Genomic DNA, 20782 nt, shown 5'->3' with positions numbered 1-20782 from the left:
CCACTTCGTCCCTAGCAGCTCGAACTACAGACGGGGGCCACTTTACCCTGCTCCCCTGCAGCTGTTACTGATTTCTGTTTGTCAGTCACTCTTCCTCCCCCTCCGTCTGACATCCAATAGTTTTCCAGGACTTGGTTCTGAGTCTTTTTCTCTTATCACAGCACAGTTCCCTGCCAGAGGGTTTTATCCATCATCAAACACAAGTGGTTTCAAAATGTTTATCTCAGCGCAGTTTGGTGGCGCGGGTCTTCAGTCCCAGCCTCTGATGTCTGCGAGACTGAAGATAGCCCGGTCTGCAGAGCGAATTCCAGGCCAGTCAGGGTGAGGTAGTGACAGACCTTGTCTCAAAAAAAGGAAACAAAACGTTTGTGCCTGACTCGTCCTGCTGCCTTCACCACTTGCCCTGTGTGGTGGTTTGAATAGGAATGGCTCCCAAAGGCTCATATGTTTGAACATTTGGTTCTCAGTCGGTGGAATTGTTTGGGATGAATTAGGAGGTGTGTCAGTGCTGAAGGAGGTGTGTCACAGAGGCTGGCTTTGAGACTTCAAAAGTCCCCTTCCATTCCCAGTGTGCTCTCTGACTCTTGCCTTCGGTCTGAGATGCGGCTCTCAGCTGTTCCTGCCACCATGTTTTCTCCTCCATCATGGACTCTAACCCTCTGGAACCGTAATCCCAATTAAAAGCTTTTATAGCCGGGCAGTGGTGGTGCACACCTTAAATCCCAGTGCTTGGGAGGTAGAGGCAGGCAGATCTCTGATTTTGAGGCCAGCCTGGTCTACAGAGTGAGTTCCAGGATAGTCAGAGATACACAGAGAAACCCTGTCTCGAAACAAACAAACAAACAAACAAAAAGCTTCTGTAAGTTGCTTTGGTCATGGTGTTTTATAACAGCAACAGAAAAGAAACTAAGACAGAAATTGGTACCAGGTTCATGGGATATTGCTGTGACAGACCTGATCATATTTTTGAAGCAATGTGGGAGATTTGGGGACATCAGACTGGGAAAACGGTTGAGTGCTATAAGCAGAGCTTAATGGGCCATTCTAGTAGGATCTTGAAAGACAGCAATGCTGGCAGCTATGAGGACTATGGAGACCCAGCGCAGGAGGTTTCAGAGGGGAACAAGATTAGCAACTGGGTTAGACATTGTCCTTGTGATAGTTTGGTAAAATCTGCTTTCGCTTTCATCCTAAGAACTTGCCTGAAGCTAAGTCTAAATGTAATGGACTAATTTCTTCTGCAGGGGAAATTTCAAGACAGCCTGTTGTTGACGCTGCCCTGTGGTTCTTAGTAACCACTCTTAAGCAGGCCTACAGAGTGAAGATGAGCAAGAGAGGCAAAAAAAAATACAAAGTGTACAGTTTGCGAGAAAAAGAGCAAGGCAGCAAGCAGCGTCCTTCCCTGGCTTCTGCTTCCCAAGTTCCTGCTTTCGGTCCCTGCCTTCACTGTGATGATGCACTTTGATGTGGAACCATAGGAACCATAAGCTCAAACAAGAAAGACCTTTTCTCCCCAAGATGCTTTTGGTTGTGGTTTTTAGCACAGCAATACAAATCCTAACCAAGACACCCTGCTGGGAAGGCTCGCATGCAGCTCAAACTTAGTATATTAAAAAACTAAACCACTGGGCTGGAGAGATGGGTCAGCTGTACAATCATGAGGACCAGAATATGGGGTCCAGCGCCCATATAACAAGACGGGCGTTCTGCGAAAGCCTGTAACTCCAGCTCTGAGAGATCAGACAGCTTTTCTGGCCTCCGTGCGTATGTGCACGTGAGTGTGCACACTCATACCCAAAATACTAGTCAGGCATGGTGACTTAGGTTCAACTCTCAGCACAAAACAAACAAACAAACAAACAAGACCTGCTAAACTGTTCCATTACTAATAGAAAATGCTGCTACAATCCCATCACCCCCTCTCACCCTGGTGTAGAAGGCACTAGCTTCCACTCCAGCTCTCAGGTACCCAAAGAGTGACTTTTTTTTTTTTTAATGGATTTTCGAGAGAGGGTTTCTCTGTGTAGCCTTGGCTGTCCTAGAACTCCGAGTGCTGGGATTGAAGGTGTGGGCTAACACACACACACACACACACACACACACACACACGCCTGTTAAGAGCGGCCATTCCTGCTGTGCTATACCCCTTTCACCTGCAGCCCGCCTGGGAGCAAGTCCTGCCCATTAGCTCCACCAGAAGATGAAGGGGGCAGCAGCAGGCTTCTCTCCGTCCCCACAACTCTTTTCTCCGATTGCCTGCAATAGCCAGGTATCTGTAGGAAACCCACTGGGTTATGTCACTCCTACTGAAAACTCCAGCCAATCAACAGATAATTCTCTGAGAAGTCCGTAGGCCGTGAGGCTAAGAAGCATGCAGCCACGCCCCGCACCAACCAGGCACGGAGAGGCAAGTAATGGGAGTGGCTAGAGGCGCGGCTCAGGGGCGGAGTATCGCCTTGAGTGTGTGAGAGCCCAGATTCCATTCCTAGTGCGCTAGTAGAGTCAATCACTGATGAGAAAAATGACAGGGATAGGATGAGAGGGCATGTGCGGGGGACAGAGGAGGCCTCTGGGGACACAGAGCAGCTCATTCACACACACACACACACACACACACACACACACATACACCCTCCATTCAGTCTGTGGGGTTGGAGGATGCAGATCTCACCGCTGCGCTGAGAAGGCACAGTGGGTAAGAATACTCGTTGCACAAGTATCAGAACCTGAATTCTGAGTGCCCAGGTCCCACATAAAAAAGTCGAGCAACCCCAGTAACAGATAGAAGATAGGTAACGAGACAGGAGGGTCATGGGGACTTGCTGGCCGTGAGCTCCCCAGAGTCTCAAAGGAATAGAGTGAAGAGCCCTAGCGGAGGACATTGTGCTTCTCTGGCCTCCATTCGTTTCCCTGTGTACGTACATCTGCACACATGCTCCAAGCCTCGTTTCCCAGGGCCCGTTTGCAGGTTCTGGCTGAGATTATACCTCACCCATCAGACATCCGGTCCTAAGACCTCAACCTAGAGCTACACTGAGAGGGGAGGGAAGCAGGAAAGCCTGCTTTTGTTGGCAGAGGTCATACAGGCAGTAGCTGGGAATGTAGCAGCAGCTTCCTTCTCCTACAGCAAAAACAAGCATGGTGGTGGTTCTGAGCTTTGTGTAGCTTTGGAAGCCTAATGTCCCTGTGCAACGCCCCCATGTCCCACTTTGTATTCGTGGACAGGGGCTGGCTGAACGCTGAGATTCGTCATCGTTGTGGGACAGTACCAGAAATGCTGGGATGGGAGCTCTTACCTCATAGACCGGGGCTTCTGGCCCTTCATACTGGAGGCCTAAAAGACACAGGAGAGACAAGAAAAAAAAGTCTGTGAGGACACTGACAGAGGACGCTGACACTCCCTCGGACGCCTCTCTACCTCTGACCCCAGCATATCTGGAGAGCCCACTAGTGTCATTTTCTATCTGACAGTTGGCAGACACAGCCCCCATTCCCAGGGCTGTGCAATGGCTACACGGTCCCAAACCCACATGGGTCCTAGGCTTCCAGTGCCTGTCCTCAGCTTTGGGTTCTGTGAACTCAAATAGCCCCTTCCAGATGGCCCTGCTAGCGAAGGGGAAGCAAAAATGGAAACAATGAATGACCCTTAGGTGGATCTGGGAATAGTTGTCCTCTCAGAGACAGAAGTTCAACTTGCCAGGAGGTGGGAGAGAAGATGTGATGGCTAAAGATAATTACCAACCTGACAGAATCTCGAATCTCATGGGAGAAGGGCATCTGGGCATGTGTGTGAGGTCAGGAGCGAACCCGCCCACTGTGGGTGGCACCATTCCCTAGGCAGAGGATTATGGGTTGTGGGAATGGATAAGCCCAACACTAACGTGAATGCATCTGATGTCCTCTTCTACTGATGACTAGCTGCTTCAAGCTCCTGGTGCCTTGATTTCCCCACCATGACAGTCTGTAAACTGGAACTATTATGTAAGATAAGCCTTCCTCACTGACTTGCTATTGTCGCGGTGTTTTATCAAAGCAACAGGGAAATAAACTAAGACAAGGGAGTTAGTGGTAAATAGGTATAAGATTTCAGGGTGTGTATGGTTTGTATTGCAGGTAGGGTGCTTGCCTAGCATGCACAAGGCCTTGGGTTTGACCCCCAACCCCACAGAACCCTGGGTACAGTGGGTGTGCATGCACTCCCAGTACTCAGGTAGTAGAGGAAGGAAGGTCAGGAGTTCAAGGCCATTGGCTTACACAGTGACACAAGGATTTGGAGGCATAGAAGACTGTCTCAAAAACAAACATGTACCTGTGCACAGTGCTCAGCCCTAAAGGAGACGACTCTACCCTGTCCCCTCTGAGAATCAGGAAACATCAGAGAAGCATGGATAAGAAACCTGAGGGTCAGAAGATGGGGAGCGTGCTGTAGAAAGCTGTCCTCTGGATATGCTGTGATCTTTTCTGTCATGAACTCACAGCACAAGACCAAACCCATCATGGAGGGAGGAAGAGCTCATGAGGTCACACCCCTGTGTAAGGAGGTGTCGGCAGTTAATGGTTAGAGAAGGGGGAGAGAGTTTCTTCAGTTATAGCTGCTAGTAAGTTGCTGGCACCACACTCATGCAAGCAAGCCTAATAAAACTCATTGGGTCATATGTAATACTTATTTGTAATTTTTTAATTAGATTTTTTTATTTTATATGTGTAAGTGTATTTTGTCTATGTGTCTATGAAGGATTTTTGTCTGTTTTGGTGTTGGTTTTTTGAGACAAGGTTTCTCTGTATAGCCCTGGCTGTCCTGGACCTTGCTCTGTAGACCAGGCTGACCTGAAACTCACGGAGATCCACCTGCCTCTGCCGCCCAGGTGCTGAGACTAAAGGCGTGGGCCACCACTATGCAGTTTGTCAGGATATCTTATCTGAGTAACAGGAAAAACAAATGAACAAACGAACAAACAATGAAACGATACCCTCCAAGGTTTCCAAACTCTCTGGGGCGGTACTTACTCCTTGAAACTACCAAGTGTATTAGGCCATTAATATTATTTCATTAAAAGTGACAACGCACAGCAAACAGGCTGGAGAGATGGCTCGGCAGCTAAGAGCGCTTGCGACACAATCAAAGGACTTGAGTGCAGGGCCCAGCTGAATATTAATCCTACGCACGCCTGTTATCCTAGGTCTGAGGGGCGCAGAGACAGGAGAATTGCTGGGACTTGCTGACTTCCAGCCTAGCAGAGAATTATGAACTCCAGAAAACCTGCCTCAAGAGGAAAGGCAGAAGTAACAGAGGTACCTGTCACGGTCTTCTGGCCTCCATACACATCTACATGTATTCACATACGTGTATACTCACACAGACACACATATATGTTATTTATGTTATGCATAAATAACAGATATTTTAAAACAAACAAACAATACTACATGTACTAGATTTTTGGGAACCTATTCTCTTTTGGGTGGATACCTTGACCAGCCCAGATATGGGGGGAGGGTCTTGGACCTTCCCCAAAGTAATGTGCCTTACCCTCTCTGAGGATTGGATGGGGGGGGTGGGAGGGGGGGTGGAGGGAATGGGAAGAATGGAGGGAGTGGGAACTTGGATTGGTATGTATAATGAGAAAAATATAGTTTGTTTCTTTTTTAAAAAATAAAAATAAATTTATTTTTAAGATTAAATAAATCTTAAAAATTAAACAAAAATAAAATAAATAGATATCATTATCATTATTATTATTATTATTATTATTATTATTATTGGTTTTTTGAGACAGGGTTTCTCTGTAGCTTTGGAGCCTGTCCTGGAACTAGCTCTTATAGACCAGGCTGGCCTTGAACTCACAGATCTGCCTGCCCCTGCCTCCTGAGTGCTGGGATTAAAGGCGTGCGCCACCACCACCCAGCTTGATGTCATCTTTTTTAATAAACAAGTTACCCAAAATGTAAAATCATTTTTCAATGGCTACTTAAAAACATGACCAGGGAGCCAGGCGGCGGTGGAGCATGCCTTTAATCCCAGCACTCAGGAGGCAGGGGCAGACGAATCTCTGTGAGTTTGAGGCCAGCTTGGTCTACAAGAGCTAGTTCCAGGACAGACTCCAGAGCTACAGAGAAACCCTGTCTAGAAAAACCAAAAAGAAAAAAGAAAAAACATGACCAGGGTTAAGGGTCTAACTGGCTGGTACCGTGCTTGTCTGAAGCCTTGGACTCAGTTAACAGTGCTCTCCCACCAGACTACTTTGTTAGTCATCGTACAGGATGTAACTAAGTGTGACTTCAGCGTGGAGGGAAGCTAGTAAGAGCAGAAGTCAGAGGAGGAGGTTTTGCTGGGGTCAAGCCTCGGCTCGGGTTCAGGTCCTGAGGCGGGAAAGGGGCGTCAGCGCAAGGAAAACTTCTGACCACCACATGGGTTACACTCAAGTGGCCCCAATAGCTCAGGCCATCTTTATTTATACTCAAACAGATTTTTTTCTTAGCAGGGTTACTTGAACAGTTTTATTATTGGCTTCTATTTTTGACTTTAAGAAATGCATCATAGGGCTGGAGAGATGGCTCGGTGGTTAAGAGCACTGACTGTTCTTCCAGAGGACCTGGGTTCAATTCCCAGCACCCACATGGTGGCTCATAAGTGATTGTAAAATCCAGTTCCAGGGTGATCTGACACCTTCACACTACTTCACATAAAATAAATACATCATAAAAAAATTCTTTAAAAAAAGAAATACATCACAATTAAGGAATACACTGTGATCATTACGAAAGCCCCCATTGTTCCCCTTTATGCTTCCCCAAATACGTCTTTCCACCCCTGCACAACCTTATTCTAGACATAGAGTTCAGCATTTTTGCAGGCTTGGTTAAACATCGAGCCAGACACAGCCTGCTCTGTGGACCACTGCAATGACAAAGTTAAAAGGTAATAGACGTGGGTGGGCACAATGCTTTAAGGACACTATTCAAAGCCAAACAATCCTTCCATGTCTGCGAGATACGCTTTTATACAGCTCCCTTTTCTACAAGAGGATCCCATGTCTCAATCTCTCTGTCAAAGGCAGACTTTGACAAAGCTTTTCCCATCTCACTAGACCACACTTCCTCCACCAATACAAGTTCCCGTGTATGGTAAAGTATGTATGGGTCTCTCCATCCCAGATTTCACACTGCATTTTCTGCACTGGAATATACTAGGTCTTATGGTTGAGTCTACATGCTTGGTGTCCAGGGAACTTCCTCTCGACAGCTGGCACTATGTGTATCCCTGCGGCCTTTTCCCTATTCTGTGTGTGCATGCCCTACCCTCCCTTCCAGAACTGTGAGAGCTGGTCAATGTTCCAAGTGCTGTTTTCTCAGACGTACCTCACTGTCGCTATTGAGTTGTAGTTAGTGATTCCAGAGAAAGGATTTAACAGGTACCAACCTCCTGCTGGATCTTAAGGGAAAATAATTGAAAAGGAACAGAACTTCCAGGGGAACTACAGCAGATGCACGTGTGACTGGCAGAACAAAACTAAAAACCACCAGAGAATCACCAATATAACAAGAGACAAAAGAGCCTGCAGATTCCTGCACTGCCCCCTGGACGACTGGTCCTTGCCAAATGAGAGTCCGGTTCCACGGGTGCCTTGCCGTGAGGAAACCCTTTGGACAGATCCGAGACTAGGCTGCATGGCTCCCAACAAGGCTTAGCTGCCACGGGGCCAGGGAGCTGCTTCTTGCCCGCCTTGTTCTGTCTGGAAGGATGAGCCATGGATTTGGCGCCTGCATGCCCTCTGTCTGGGGCACTCTCATCTGTTAGCGGTGTGACTGGATAATTCAGGGCTTGCTCATGAAGACTTGATGGATCCCGAGTGCCACTGTCACCCAGCTAAGCAAGGTCTTTTCCATGGCTCATGGTGGGGGCCTCTAGATGCCAAGAGAGCCCATAGCAGGGGAGGAATCCACGGGACGGCCCAGCATTCACCCACCACTTATGTAAAGGAAATGCATGGATTGCCTGTGGTCTCCTGGCATTGCTGTACTTGGCTTTGAAACATCGGGTGATGCTGAAGCAGAGGGATGCGTAAAGACCCCGGGAAGGGCTGCTCTTGTTTTTACTTTGTCTTTATTATTTTATTTGCATTTAATTTTGGGTGTTTAGTACTGGGATGTGGGGTTAAAACAGTCTCAATGTGCATCTGAGGCTGGCCTCAAATTTCTGATCCTCCTGCCTCAGGCTCCTGACTTTTGTGTGATTTCTGGTGTGTCACTACACTGAGCTCGGAAAGGAATTTGTTATTTTATTCTACATTTTTAAATTTTTTATTTAGTGCATAGGGAGTGGGGGAGTATGCACGCCATGGCTCATGTGGGAGGAAAAGAAGAGCCTGAGGAAATCTGCTTTCTACCATGTAGATCCTAAGTACAGACCTCCTAAGTAAGTACAGGTGGCAGCCCTGCCACAAGCACCTTTACCTGCCGAGCCTGCCCTAGAAGGGATCTGAACAGACATAAATACTCTTTTCAGAACACCATCCCTGGAGATGGGTTCATCAAGACGCTCTTGATGCTAGGGAACTTTTGAAAGCCAATTATCCCCTAAGATGCCCCCCGAGGCCCACAAAATTCCAACTTTTATAGTATCTTAGAGCCACAGGGAATCCACAGCTACAAAGAGAGACTCCGGGTTGTGGAACCAGGGAGTCTAACACAGAATGAAATCCCACCAAGCCTCCTGCATTGTGCCAAGCGCACAAGGGCACACCTTTTGCTTAAGGAGAGCAGAGCATTGTCTGCAGCCTCTCAGGACGCAGATGTACCCACCTGGGATGAGAACTGTGTGCAGGGGCATCACCTCCACTCCATGCACTGGGTATCCAAAGGGGAGATTGGGTGGTGCCAGCAGAGGCGGTGGGCGGGGCAGCCCTTTTCTTCAGGAGACAGTAAGCACGAGAGTCAGTGTATGGCAAAACACATTTTATTTTTTTTTTTATATTTATTTATTATGCATACAATATTCTGTCTGTATATATGCCTACAGACCAGAAGAGGGCACCAGACCTCATTACAGATGGTTATGAGCCATCATGTGGTTGCTGGGAATTGAACTCAGGACCTCTGGAATAGCAGGCAATGCTCTTAACCACTGAGCCATCTCTCCAGCCCGCAAAACACATTTTAAAAGTTACCCTCACAATCAACAGGATCTAGTGAAATTATCACTAGCACATACACACACATATGATTCAAAGTAATAAAAAGGAAATCCTAATGAAAGAACAGCTTCATCCCTGACAGGCCAGTTCTATCTGGCTGCTTCCTAAGGTGGAATATATCTATGCCTGAAACAAGTACCATAGATAATGCAAGCAGGAATCAAGGTTCATGTTCAGTAACGGCCCACTAGTCCTGCATAAGAAGCCTTTCTCCAAAACCTCTCGGCTTCTAGTTACTTTTAAAGGGGCTGTCATAAGCAACGCCATCTTGTTGGTCTGAGACAGGTCTGCCATGAAGCCTAGGCTGGCCTTAAGCTTACAGTTCTCCTGCTTCAGCTTCCCCAACTCTAGGATGGCAGTTAAGTGCCGACCATGGCCAGCATATACAAAATGCCTCCACTAAAAGCCAGTCAGATCTCACTTTAATGCCCCTTCAATCAGGAATCCTGGTATCAACGCCCTGTGACTGCAGAGTGGGGACTGGGGCTGTGACTCGCTGGCAGAGCATCTGCCAGCACCTGCAAGGATCTGGGTCTGATGCTCAGCACCACAGGGAAAGAACTGGGGGTGGGGCATGGAGGGCCTGCCTAGCTAATAGGAGGCCCTAGATTCAGTCCCCAGTACTGTCAAAAGTCAAAAAGTGACACATTTTGCACAGAGCTGGCAGACAGTATGCTCCCAGCATACAGAGTCACTTTCTATGTTGGCCTGGGCACCTAGAGCCACCACCATGACTGAGCGATGTTGAGCAAGCTCTGTTCCTTTCTCTCTGTTGGTTTTACTGAAGCGCTTTATGCACACAAACCCCTCCAGATCTTCCTTGGAGGACTTTACGCTCTATTGTCTTCCTCTCTTCATTCCCAACAGTTCCTCCCAGGGGCCCATCAAGAGGGCAAGGTCCAAATTTTGTTTCTTAGGGCCCCTCACTCCCTCAAGTACTCAGGATGGGTGTTTGTTCTCCCCGGAGACCTGAGAGACCCCACAGCCCGCATCACCTCCTCTGAAAGTGTTCAAATTCCGCCTGTCTCCTGGCATTCACAGCTGGGAGGTCGCTCTGGTTATAGGCACCCTGAAAATTGTATTTTCTTTTCAGCTGGCCGGAATCACAGTCACACTGATTTTTTGGGAAGAGCCTAAAACAAGCAAAAGAAGCGTATACATGGATGGCTGATGGGAGAGAGGGGACCTTAGCCCTAATCCACTCACCCTGAAAAATCTCTTCCCACAGGGCTCTCCTAACTGGGTTTACACCCTGGAACCACCCAGCAGTGACCCCTTGCAGAGACAGATTGAAGGAGGTCGGAGGGAGGGTGAGGAGGACTGAAGAGCCCCTCCCTCCGACCTTTTTTTCTTCTTTTCCTTCTCCCTTCTAAGAGAAGATCTTGTCTATTTGGCACAGACTGGCCTCCAACCCATGGCAAACCTCCTGCCTCAGTCTCCTGAGGGCACCACGGCTCTCCACATAGCTTCTTTCAACCCAAGAACCACAGGCTTCAGTTGGCAGAAAGTCCCAACAGGGCAGGCACCAAGAGGCAGCATCTTCCCCGTGAGATTGTATGGTTTCTGGATGCCGTGGAGGATACAGCCCAGATCCCACAGAGCATGCCTGGTCTCTGAGAGTCACTTTGGCAATCGGCAGCTGTTCAGAACTGCCCATGAGGCCTAGGGCTCCACGGAAACACTGGGAAGAGACATGGAGGGAGACAACAAAGAGGCCAGGGCACCCAGAGTCTCACCAGATGCCATCGTAGGTGAAGAGGTTCCTCAGGTGGTTCTCAGGTAGAAGCTTCAGCTCCTGGCCACCCGGCGCAGGCTTCGGGATCTCTGGCTCAAATTTGCTCAACACTGCTTGAAGGGACACACTTAGGAACATAAACAGAACCACGGCAAGTCCCAGGATCAGGAGCGACAGCCTGAGGAGCCACAGAGTTCTGGAGCTGGCAGGACACACACAGAACACACAGGAAAAGCAAAATATATTTTAAAATGTTTGGTTTGAAGGAGCTGGGAAGAGAGGTTAGTCAGCGAAGTCACACACGGGGACCTGAGTTCAGTCTCCGGGACCCACGTCAGAAGCGGGGGACAGCCTGGAAGACAGTTTGGCAGGTAAGATGGCTGCTATGTAAGCTAGAGGACTCGATTCCCAGAACCCACAGGGGAAGGACCGGAGCAGCTCCTCTGACATCCACACCAGAGTCGCAACATTTGCACATACACATTCACACACACACTCAATAATACGAATATTAATTCGTTTTGTTTGTTTTGTTTGAGACAGGATCTCACCATATAGCCCTGACTGGCCTGGAGTTCATTATGTAGATCATTCTGGCCTTGAATACATAGATGTCTGCCTGCCTCTGCTTCTCACACTGGGACTAAAGGGGGGTGTGCCACCATTCTTGGATTAATAATTAATTTTTTAAAGTTGGGTATGTTGGTACATGCTTGTAACTCCAAAATAATCTGGAAAACAATGGAGGATCTTGGAGGCTCACTGGCAAGCCAGTCTAGCTTAATACTGAGCTCCAGGTCAATGAGAGGCTCTCTTAAAGAAGATGAGAAGTGGCTGGGTGGTGGTGGTGGTGCACATCTTTAATCCCAGCCCTCGGGAGACAGAGGCAGGCAGATCTGTGAGTTCGAGGCCAGCCTGGTCTACAAAGTGAATTCTGGGACAGCCATGTGAAAAGTGTTTCTAAGGAAAACTCAGAATCAGAGAAGGAGGGAAGTGACAACAGAAGGACCCGGGAAAATTCCAAATTAAGGGATGGGCAAAATAATCTCAAAGGGGGCGGGGGTGGGATGGGGGAGGCACAGAAGATCACGCATCAGCCTCGTGTGTGTCCAGGTGATTAACTGATTTGCAGAACCATCGGAAGCGGGCTCACTTGGCCTCGTGGTTTCAGAAGTTCAGTCAGTCATGCAAAGGGGGCCCAAGGAGGTTCCTCATGCCACAGCAAAACAGGAAGTTGGGAAGGGAGAAAACCAGAACTCTGGTTTTCTCATTTTTTACTTTTTGTTGCCCCAAGCCCTAGGGACAGTACCACCTACATCAGAGTAGGTCGTTTGTGTTGGGACCCTCTTCCAAGGGAGACGGGAACCCTGCTGCCTAATCCTTCCTGGAAACACCTCCACAAACTAACTCATTTAAGGTTTTTGTTTGGTTGGGCTGTGTGTGTGTGTGTGTGTGTGTGTGTGTGTGTGTGTAGTTTTTCAAGACAGGATTTCTCTGTGTAGCCCTGGCTGTTCAGGAACTCAGGCTACAGATAGGTTCGCCTTCAATTCAGAGATCATGCCCTGACTCCCAGAGTGCTGGGAGGGCTGGGATTAAGGATGTGCCTGGCTCAGGTAGAATTTTATTGCCACAAATAGATGCCAGGACCACAGCAACTCTTGAGAAAGAAAACATTTCGCCGGGCGGTGGTGGCACACACCTCTAATCCCAGCACTCGGGAGGCAGAGGCAGGCGGGTCTCTGTGAGTTCAAGGCCAGCCTGGTCTACAGACCTAGTTCCAGGACAGGCTCCAAAGCTACAGAGAAACCCTGTTTCAAAAAACCAAAACGAAAAACAAAAACAAAAGTGTTTCATTTGTAAAAGACCCTACCCCTACATAGTCATAGCTTAAGCTTCCTTGTGCACCCAGAAGTGGACTGACTGCTGCCTGGAAACCTTTCCCAAATCGAACTGTGTTTTCAGGATGCTGCCATGAATCGCCTGCCAGTAGACTCCTGAAGTCTGACCCAGGCTGACAAGTCAATCTGCGCGGGGGTTTCGTTCTCATCTCTGAGGTTTGCTTCCCCATCTGACACCTGTAGAGACCCTTCCTTATGAGACCTCCATTTTGTTTTGATCAGCGTTGTGTTGGTGTGAAGAGACACCATGACCAGGGTGACCCTTATAAGAGAAAGCATTTAACTGAGGGCTGGCTTAGGGTGTCAGGGGTTCGTCCACGATCACCACGGCAGGAAGCATGGAGGCATGCAGGCAGGTACTGGAGTAGAAGCTGACAACCTGATTCACTGCCTGAGAGATTCTGCCATTGGCATGGGCTCTTGAAAGCTCAAAGGCCACCCCCAGTGACAGACTCCCTCCAGCAAGGCCACACCTCATCTTTTGAAATAGTGTCACTCTCTGGTGACCAAGTATTCAAATATATGAGTCTATGGGAGCATTCTTTTTTTGTTTGTTAGTTTTGAGTCAGGGTCTCTCTATGTAGCATCATTGCCCATCCCAGACCTCTCTCTGTAGACCAGGTTAGCCTTGAACTCAAAGAGATCTGCTCCCTCTGCCTCCTGGGTGCTGGGATTAAAAGTGTGCACCACCACCGCTCCGATAAATTTTTATTTTTATTTTATCTTCTATGTATGGGTATTTTGCCTGCATGTATGCCTGTGTGCCACATGCATTATCTTACACCCGTAGAGGCCAGGAGAAGGTGGGCAGTTACATACAGTTGTGAGTCAGTCTCTCTGAGTAATGGCTACCCTGGAATTCTCTTTGCAGAACAGGTTGTCCTGGAACTCACAGAGATCCGCCTGCCTCTGCCTCCCTAGTGCTGGGATTAAGGCATGCGCCACCACACCCAGCTCTTCATCGATTTCTTAGCCTCTTAAAAACTATTAATTCTTTATTTCGTGTGGGGAGATACATCAGTGTGCATACGCCGCAGAACATGTGTGGACGTCAGGAGACAGCTTTTGGGAGTGGCTTCTCTTTCTACCATGCGGGACTCAGGGATTGAACTCAGTTTGTCTCTCTTAGTAGAAAGAATCTTCATGGCCCACAAACTTTCCTTTAAAAATAAACAAGCCAACCTCACACTTACTGTCTGGCCAGATCTGATCTTCATTTTCTCGTCCTTCTACCCCCACACCCAAGTGCTGCTTTAAACTGAAATTCTGGAACATGTTCTTTGGTAATGCTATGAATTGATCCCACGGCCTTGTATATGTCTGGCAAGCACCCTACCACTGAGTTACATTTTCAGCCCCAAGTTCTTAGACTGCTGATTCCCCAAAACATCTTACAGTATAATCATTAATAAAGATTTAATTTTTACTGGGTAAGTGCAAAGGTTTTGTCCTTCTTAAACAGAACAGCCTATGTGTGTCCATGGAGGGTGGTTGAAATATTAATGAGTCTGCTCTTCTGGTGGGACTGTATTTAAGAAACATCCAAGAAAGGTCCAGAATGTAACTTATAAAGTCCATGCCAAGATAAGGAGCCGGGGTGGCCATGCGTATCGGAGGTGGGGTGAGGGGGTGGGGTGGTGACACTGTGTCCCTCCGGTTCCTATACCACTGACACAGTTGCTTTTGAAATGAGCAGAAACTGGCAACAGCTGAAGCCTGCGCCCTGGATAGTGCTTCCTCTTGTTCCTACACAGGAAGGTAATTTATCATTATTGCTATTATTACGTTTTCCAACTTTGTCTAACTTTTATTACATTTTCCCTTTGACAAGTTCATGCACGTATAAGGACCACTCTGATTATTGTAATCCTCCCTCTCTGACCCCCTCCCAGCTGTCATGTCCGTGTTAACCTGTGTCTGTACACACCACAGAAATCAGCATGATTTGCCTTCTGCTTTAGAAACCCATCCTTAAGACTTATTTTTTTAATTGTGTGTGTGTGTGTGTCTGTGTGAGAGTGTATGTGAATGTGGGTGCCCACAGAGTCCAGATGAGGGTACCGGAATCCCCTGGAGCTGGAGTTACAGGCAGTTGTGAGCCACCCACCATGGGTACTTGGAACTGGACTTGTCTTCTGCCAAAGCAGCACGGGCTTTTAATCGCTGAACCAGCTCTCCAGCCCCTAACAGGATTTTTGTGCCCTTTGTCACCAACGGCCTCTCCTGAGTCATGACTGTAGAGAAACACCTGTAGTGGCAGAGATGGAACATTGAAATGTGTATCAGAACTTTAAAAAATACCTGCATAGGGGCTGGAGAGATGGCTCAGTGGTTAAGAGCACCGCCTGCTCTTCCAAAGGTCCTGAGTTCAATTCCCAGCAACCACATGGTGGCTCACAGCCATCTGTACGAGATCTGGTGCCCTCTTCTGGCCTGCAGGTAGAGTACTAAGAATACTATATACAAAGTAAATAAATAAATCTTAAAAAAAAAAAATACCTGCATAGTGAAAGACATTTCTGAAGTGAAGCAGGTGTCTTAGTTAGGGTTACTACTCCAATGATAAAACCAAAAGCAAATTGGGGAGGGAAGGGTTTATCTGGTTCATAGTCCCATATCTCTGTCCATCTTCAAAGAAAGTCAGGATAGGAACTCAACAGAACAGGAACCTGGAGGCAGGAGCTGATGCAGAGGCCATGGAGAGGTATCACTTACTGACTTGCTCCACATGGCTTGCTCTGCCTGCTTTCTTATAAAACCCAGACCTACCTGCCCAGGGATGGCCCCACCCACAATAGACTGGGCCCGCCAACATCATCATTAATTAAGTAAACGCCTTACAGGTTTTCCTACAGGCTGATTATTTATTTATTTATAAATTTTGTTTGTTTTTTGAGACAGGGTTTCTCTGAGTAGCCCTGGCTGTCCTGGAACTCACTCTGTAGACCAGGCTGGCCTCCAACTCAGAGATCCTCCTGCTTCTGCTTCCTGAGTGCTGGGCTAGACCACACCGTGCACACCATCATATCACTGATGGTGATTTAAAAAGTGAATCCTCCCCTCTTCCACTCACACATAAACTCTGTGTGGGGATATCAGAGGGCACTAAAGACAACAGGGAAAATAGCAGCAATAGTAATAACTAAAGCGACTCTCCCTGGAAGCAGTCAGGTGACCTGTGAAACTTCGTCATTCTCCGTCCAGGTGTAACGGTGACTTTAATCCCAGCTCTCCCAAAGCAGAGGCAGAAAGATCTCTGTGAGTTTCTGGCCAGCAGAGCAGAATTAGTGAGACACACACACACCTCAAAAAATTTTTTTATAAAAAGGGAAGAAAGAAAGGAGGGGGAAAGAAAGTCACTACTTTTTTTGTTTGTTTTGTTTTTCGAGACAAGGTTTCACTGTAGTTTTAGAGCCTGGCCTGGAACTAGCTCTTGTAGACCAGGCTGGCCTCGAACTCACAGAGATCCACCTGCCTCTGCCTCCTGAGTGCTGGGATTAAAGGTGTGCACCACCACCACCACCTGGCTTCTTTTCTGTTTTGAGACAATGTCTTCCTATGTAGCCCTGGCTGGCCTAGAACTCTCTATGTATTATCATGGCTAGCTCAGATTCACAGAGCAGGGCCTGCTTCTGCCTCCCAGAGTGCCAGTATTAAAGGTGTCCGTCCGTACTTCACTTGGAGTGCCTGTCTGTAAAACTGGTTCCACCGTCAAGGACACCGTGACAGGACACTCTTCCTCTGGACATATTCTGGAGCAGAGGTTCTTTGGCTGGTAGTGTTGATAGTTCTAAGTAGAAGGGGCCCAAGGATGGTCACAGGACCATCTGCTGGGAGGGCGGCCATTACGACCTGCTCTCGCTCAGCGGCAAGTGTGATCCTGGGAGATTCTAGAGCACATAGGATAGCTGGCTGAATGGAAATGGGGCTCCATGGGGCTCCACAGTGCGGCTCCCATCCGGGCATCATCTACAATAGGGTGCAACCTTGGACTGATGCAGTTGTGATCCCCCATGCTCCTTTGAGTAACCCCTCATCCATGCTCTGTCTGTGAGTGCCCACACTCACTGGTCTGGCTGGCTGGGCTTTGGTGGCATCACACTCCCATCTGTCACTGGTGTGTACTGGTGTGCTACGTGGAGTGAAGAAACATTTCTCACATCATCCCAGAAGGAAACAAGTATGCACAACCACAAAACCACCAAGGGTCTGACACAGAAAATGACAGCCACTCCGGTATTAAAATGGAAACATGGGTAGTACATGTGACAGACCAAACAGCTGCAGAAGACATAGGGTCCAAAAGGATTTGATGATTCTGCCGCGGTGCTGGGGGTTGAACAAGCATTGGCAGTCTTGGGGGCCAGTGAAGATGGACCCTTCTCTCATAATCAGCTTTGGCTCCACCTCCTGTTTCTCTGGCAACTCTAGAATAGGAAGATTCAGATTCAGCTTTGCCCCTCTTTAGGATTTTTTGTTTGTTTTTTGAGACAGGGTTTCTCTGTAGCTTTGGAGCCTGTCTTGGAACTAGCTCTTGTAGGCCAGGCTGGCCTCGAACTCACAGAGATCCACCTGCCTCTGCCTCCTGAGTGCTGGGATTAAAGGCATGCGCCACCACCGCCCAGCTTCTCTTTAGGATTTAAACAGCCAAATTAAAGGGGTTGGGTGTCAAGGCTCCACTGAGCCCTATTAACTTACTTTCTCCTAGTCAAAAGAATGAAACCTGAATTCTATCTTGGGCCTTGGCTGGGGATCTGGTATTCTGATCTACCCCAAATATCAGAACATTGGGCACCATTGTTCCCTTCCCTAGTTGTTAATATGACCAGGCCTGTCAACCACCTGGCTAGGAGACTCCCCTCCTCCCAAAAGTTGATTCCCTTGAAGACGCGTTAAGGAAATGTCCAGAAGCTCTTCTGCCAATGCCTGGACTTCTTCTAAACATCCCTCCACTCCACAGCAGCTGCTCACTGACCTCTATTGCTGAACATGCCTGCCCTCCTGGATCCTACATCCCAAAACACAAGCTTCTCTCTTCTGCCCACTGTTCTTTTCCTGGAGGCTGCTAAGATCTATAACTTTGCTGCTCGACTTTCTCTCAAATGCTAATAAAAACAGCCCTTAGTTTCCTTCTGAGTCGATTTTAAAATGCATTTATCAGCAAGACCAAGAACCAACAAAAAGACACTCAAAATCCCTGGTTTCAGCAGATGCTTAAGAACAGATAGGCTAGGCGGTGGGTAGCACATGCCTTTAATCCCAGCACTCAGGAGGCAGAGGCAAGCGGATCTCTGTGAGCTGGAGGCCATCCTGGTCTACAGAGCGAGTTCTAGGATGACCAGGACTACACAGAGAAACCGTCTTGAAAATCAACCAACCAAACAAACAAACAAAAGAACACAGATTGGGTGGGAGGAGCTGGCTCAGAGGTCAAGGGCTCAGACTGCTCTTGCAGAGGACCTGCACTTATATCCCTGCACCTGTAACTCCAGCTCCAAAAGATCTAGTGCCTCCTCTGAGCTCCACTGGTGACTGCACTCACATGCACAGACCCAGACATAGACACACACACACACACACACACACACACAGATACACACACAGATACACACAGACATGCACACACACAGATACTACACACATACACACAGATACATACAGACATGCACACACACAGACACTACACACACACACACACACACATACAGATACGTACAGACATGCACACACAGACACACACACACACACACAGAGACACACACACACACACACTGTGGGAGATTTACTGCTCCCTGGATCAGTTTTGCCCACCCTTTGCGCTTGGCTTCTCCTGCTGTTCTGATCTGTCAAACACTAACTCTGCAAGGAGTTATTGCTCCATTGTTCCTGTGTTCTGAACATTCTGACCTTTCTGCATGATGTAGCCAGGGACTTTCCACCTCACCATCAGACCACCGTTAAGTTGCCGAGTAAGTTGTCTAGTTACCCATATTCACAATGAAAATTTCCTCCTTTCCCTTACCCTGTATTTACCTGGATTATTCCCTTGAGTAAACGAGATTTGATCAGAATCCTGTCTTGTCTCTATCTCTTGTGTCTCTTGTCCCATCCCATTCTCACTCCCCTTCTAGGGTCTCCGTTGACTTACCTGCAGGCCAGGGCAACACACAAATTTTAAAATAAATTTTAAAAATTAAAGAAAGAACCTAATGGCTGTTACGATGGCTTCGTGGTTTGAGGGTTGGAGCACTTGTTCTCACAGAGGACCCATGTTAATTTCCCAGTACCCATCTGATGGCTCAGAACTGTCTATAACTACATTTCCAGGGCAGTCTTCTGGCCTCCACTGCCACCAGGTGTACATGGAACACACATACATGCATGCAGGCAGGAATGTATACACATAAGCATAAAGTAATCTTTAAGAAAACAGACAACACAGCTGAGCTTCAAGGCCGAGTACAGATTCCTAGGACAGCGAACCCACCCACCCAGGCTGTGTTAGGCTGTCTTCCCTACTGACAGAACTCAGGGGCAGACTGACCCATACAGGAGCTCCCCTGCCTCATGAAGTTGATCCTCACTGCCCTAAGCCGGAAGGTGGTGCTGCACAGGAGACGTGGAGGCTCCAAAAGGCCGATTTCCACCTAGACCAAAGGTCAGAGAGTTTGGACCTTCCTTCTAATTCCTTCAAGGTTATTGTGCTTCAAACAAAGGCCCCACCTAGGCGGTCTGAGAGTTCTGCTCTCTCAAGGTTATTGTCAACAGGTGTGGCTAATTGCCAGACCTTGTGCTTCAGGAATAGAGCTGTCCCTACCTCAAACAAAAGTCTAAGGATCCTACTAAATTCCAGTTCCCTTTATGAAAATGAGTTAGGATTCCACCCAGGGAGTGGTTTGCCTACAGAAATGTTTGGGTCTAGTGTGTGAGTGTGACTTGTTTTGTTCTAGCAACAGAATGTTAAACTATGAATGTAGCCCGTGATCTTCAATTCTGTTCATGTTAACACAGTCTTTTGTCTTACTCCTATGTTTTGGGGTCAGGGGTATTTTAAGCAGTTGGAAATTAAACGCGGGAGAATTTTCAGTACTCACTGGAACTCCCTTCCAATACTATTCTGGTTAGTAGACTCAGGTGGGCTTGGTATTGGTGTAAATTAATCAAGTCACCAGCACTCCTAACGCCAGAGGTCAGCACTGGGTCAAGTCTCACACTAGTTCACAGACAACAGGTGAGTGTGGAAGCCAAAGAAGCCTATTGCACAGCAAGGGAAAGAGACAGAAACAGACGTGAGAGGATCCTGACCTGCATGCAAAGGATCTGGGACTTGGGTCAGGGTCAGAGCTCCTTGGCATGAAGAGTCCCAAGACTTGGTTGCCCTTGTCCAGTTGTTTGGGGCTCAGAAAAGGGTTTTAAAAGCAGGAAAAGACAGTCAATCAACAAGGTCAGCAGTCTGCTTATGGTTTTTCCAGGAACCAGGATGGTTTTTTTAGTAACCGGGATATGGTTATCAAGTGGTTGCATCAAAGACAAGCTAACTTCTTCGCTCACTGTGGTAACGGGTCTTCAAAGTAGCTCCTGCTGGTCTGTGCCTCAAGTTAGCCACAGTTTTGTGTAGCCCTTTCTCACTTTGGCTTTTCTGATCAGCAAACACGCACATAACCTTTGCAATTTCTGCAATTAGGTAGTAAAAGTCGTGGTGGTTTTGGTCTTGATGGCAGTCTCAGATGGTTTGCTCTGAGGAGGAAGTCCTTAGGTCTCAAACCCGAAACTGAGATGCCTGCTTAACATATCAAAACAGACGGTGGCATCCAGGTCTCCCAGCAACCCTTAGTCCCTAACTGTTGCATGACCCTCCAGGAGGGCATACCCCACTTCCTACCATAAATTTCTCCAGTCCAGGGGCTGGGATGCCCTTCCCTATAAAATCCAACCATCTTTGTCACCCCTTACCC

General features: G+C 47.8%; 1 protein-coding gene across 4 annotated transcripts in view; it reads right to left on the bottom strand.

Moving 5' to 3' along the window:
- The window catches only part of B4galnt2 (beta-1,4-N-acetyl-galactosaminyltransferase 2 (SID blood group)), a 36587-nt gene that overhangs the window by 9054 nt on the left and 6751 nt on the right, over positions 1–20782 (bottom strand). For 2 of the 4 annotated variants that reach the window (XM_085695693.1, XM_085695694.1), the window contains exons 2-5: positions 10931–11131; positions 10190–10327; positions 8803–8909; positions 3297–3334 (exon numbers count right to left, since the gene is read on the bottom strand). In XM_085695693.1, coding sequence (XP_085551819.1) covers positions 3297–3334; positions 8803–8909; positions 10190–10327; positions 10931–11131 — 484 coding nt within the window. Of the gene's footprint in view, positions 1–3296; positions 3335–8802; positions 8910–10189; positions 10328–10930; positions 11132–14934; positions 15076–17101; positions 17255–20782 lie in introns of those variants that run through there. The other 2 variants (XM_085695692.1, XM_048447004.2) reach the window with 2 other exon arrangements.

The sequence above is a fragment of the Myodes glareolus genome, chromosome 9 (assembly GCF_982192425.1).
Source record: "Myodes glareolus chromosome 9, mMyoGla1.1, whole genome shotgun sequence".
Classification (NCBI taxonomy): Eukaryota; Metazoa; Chordata; class Mammalia; order Rodentia; family Cricetidae; genus Myodes; species Myodes glareolus.
The sequence above is the reverse complement of the archived record's forward strand: the minus strand, read 5'-3'. Positions and strand labels throughout refer to the sequence as shown.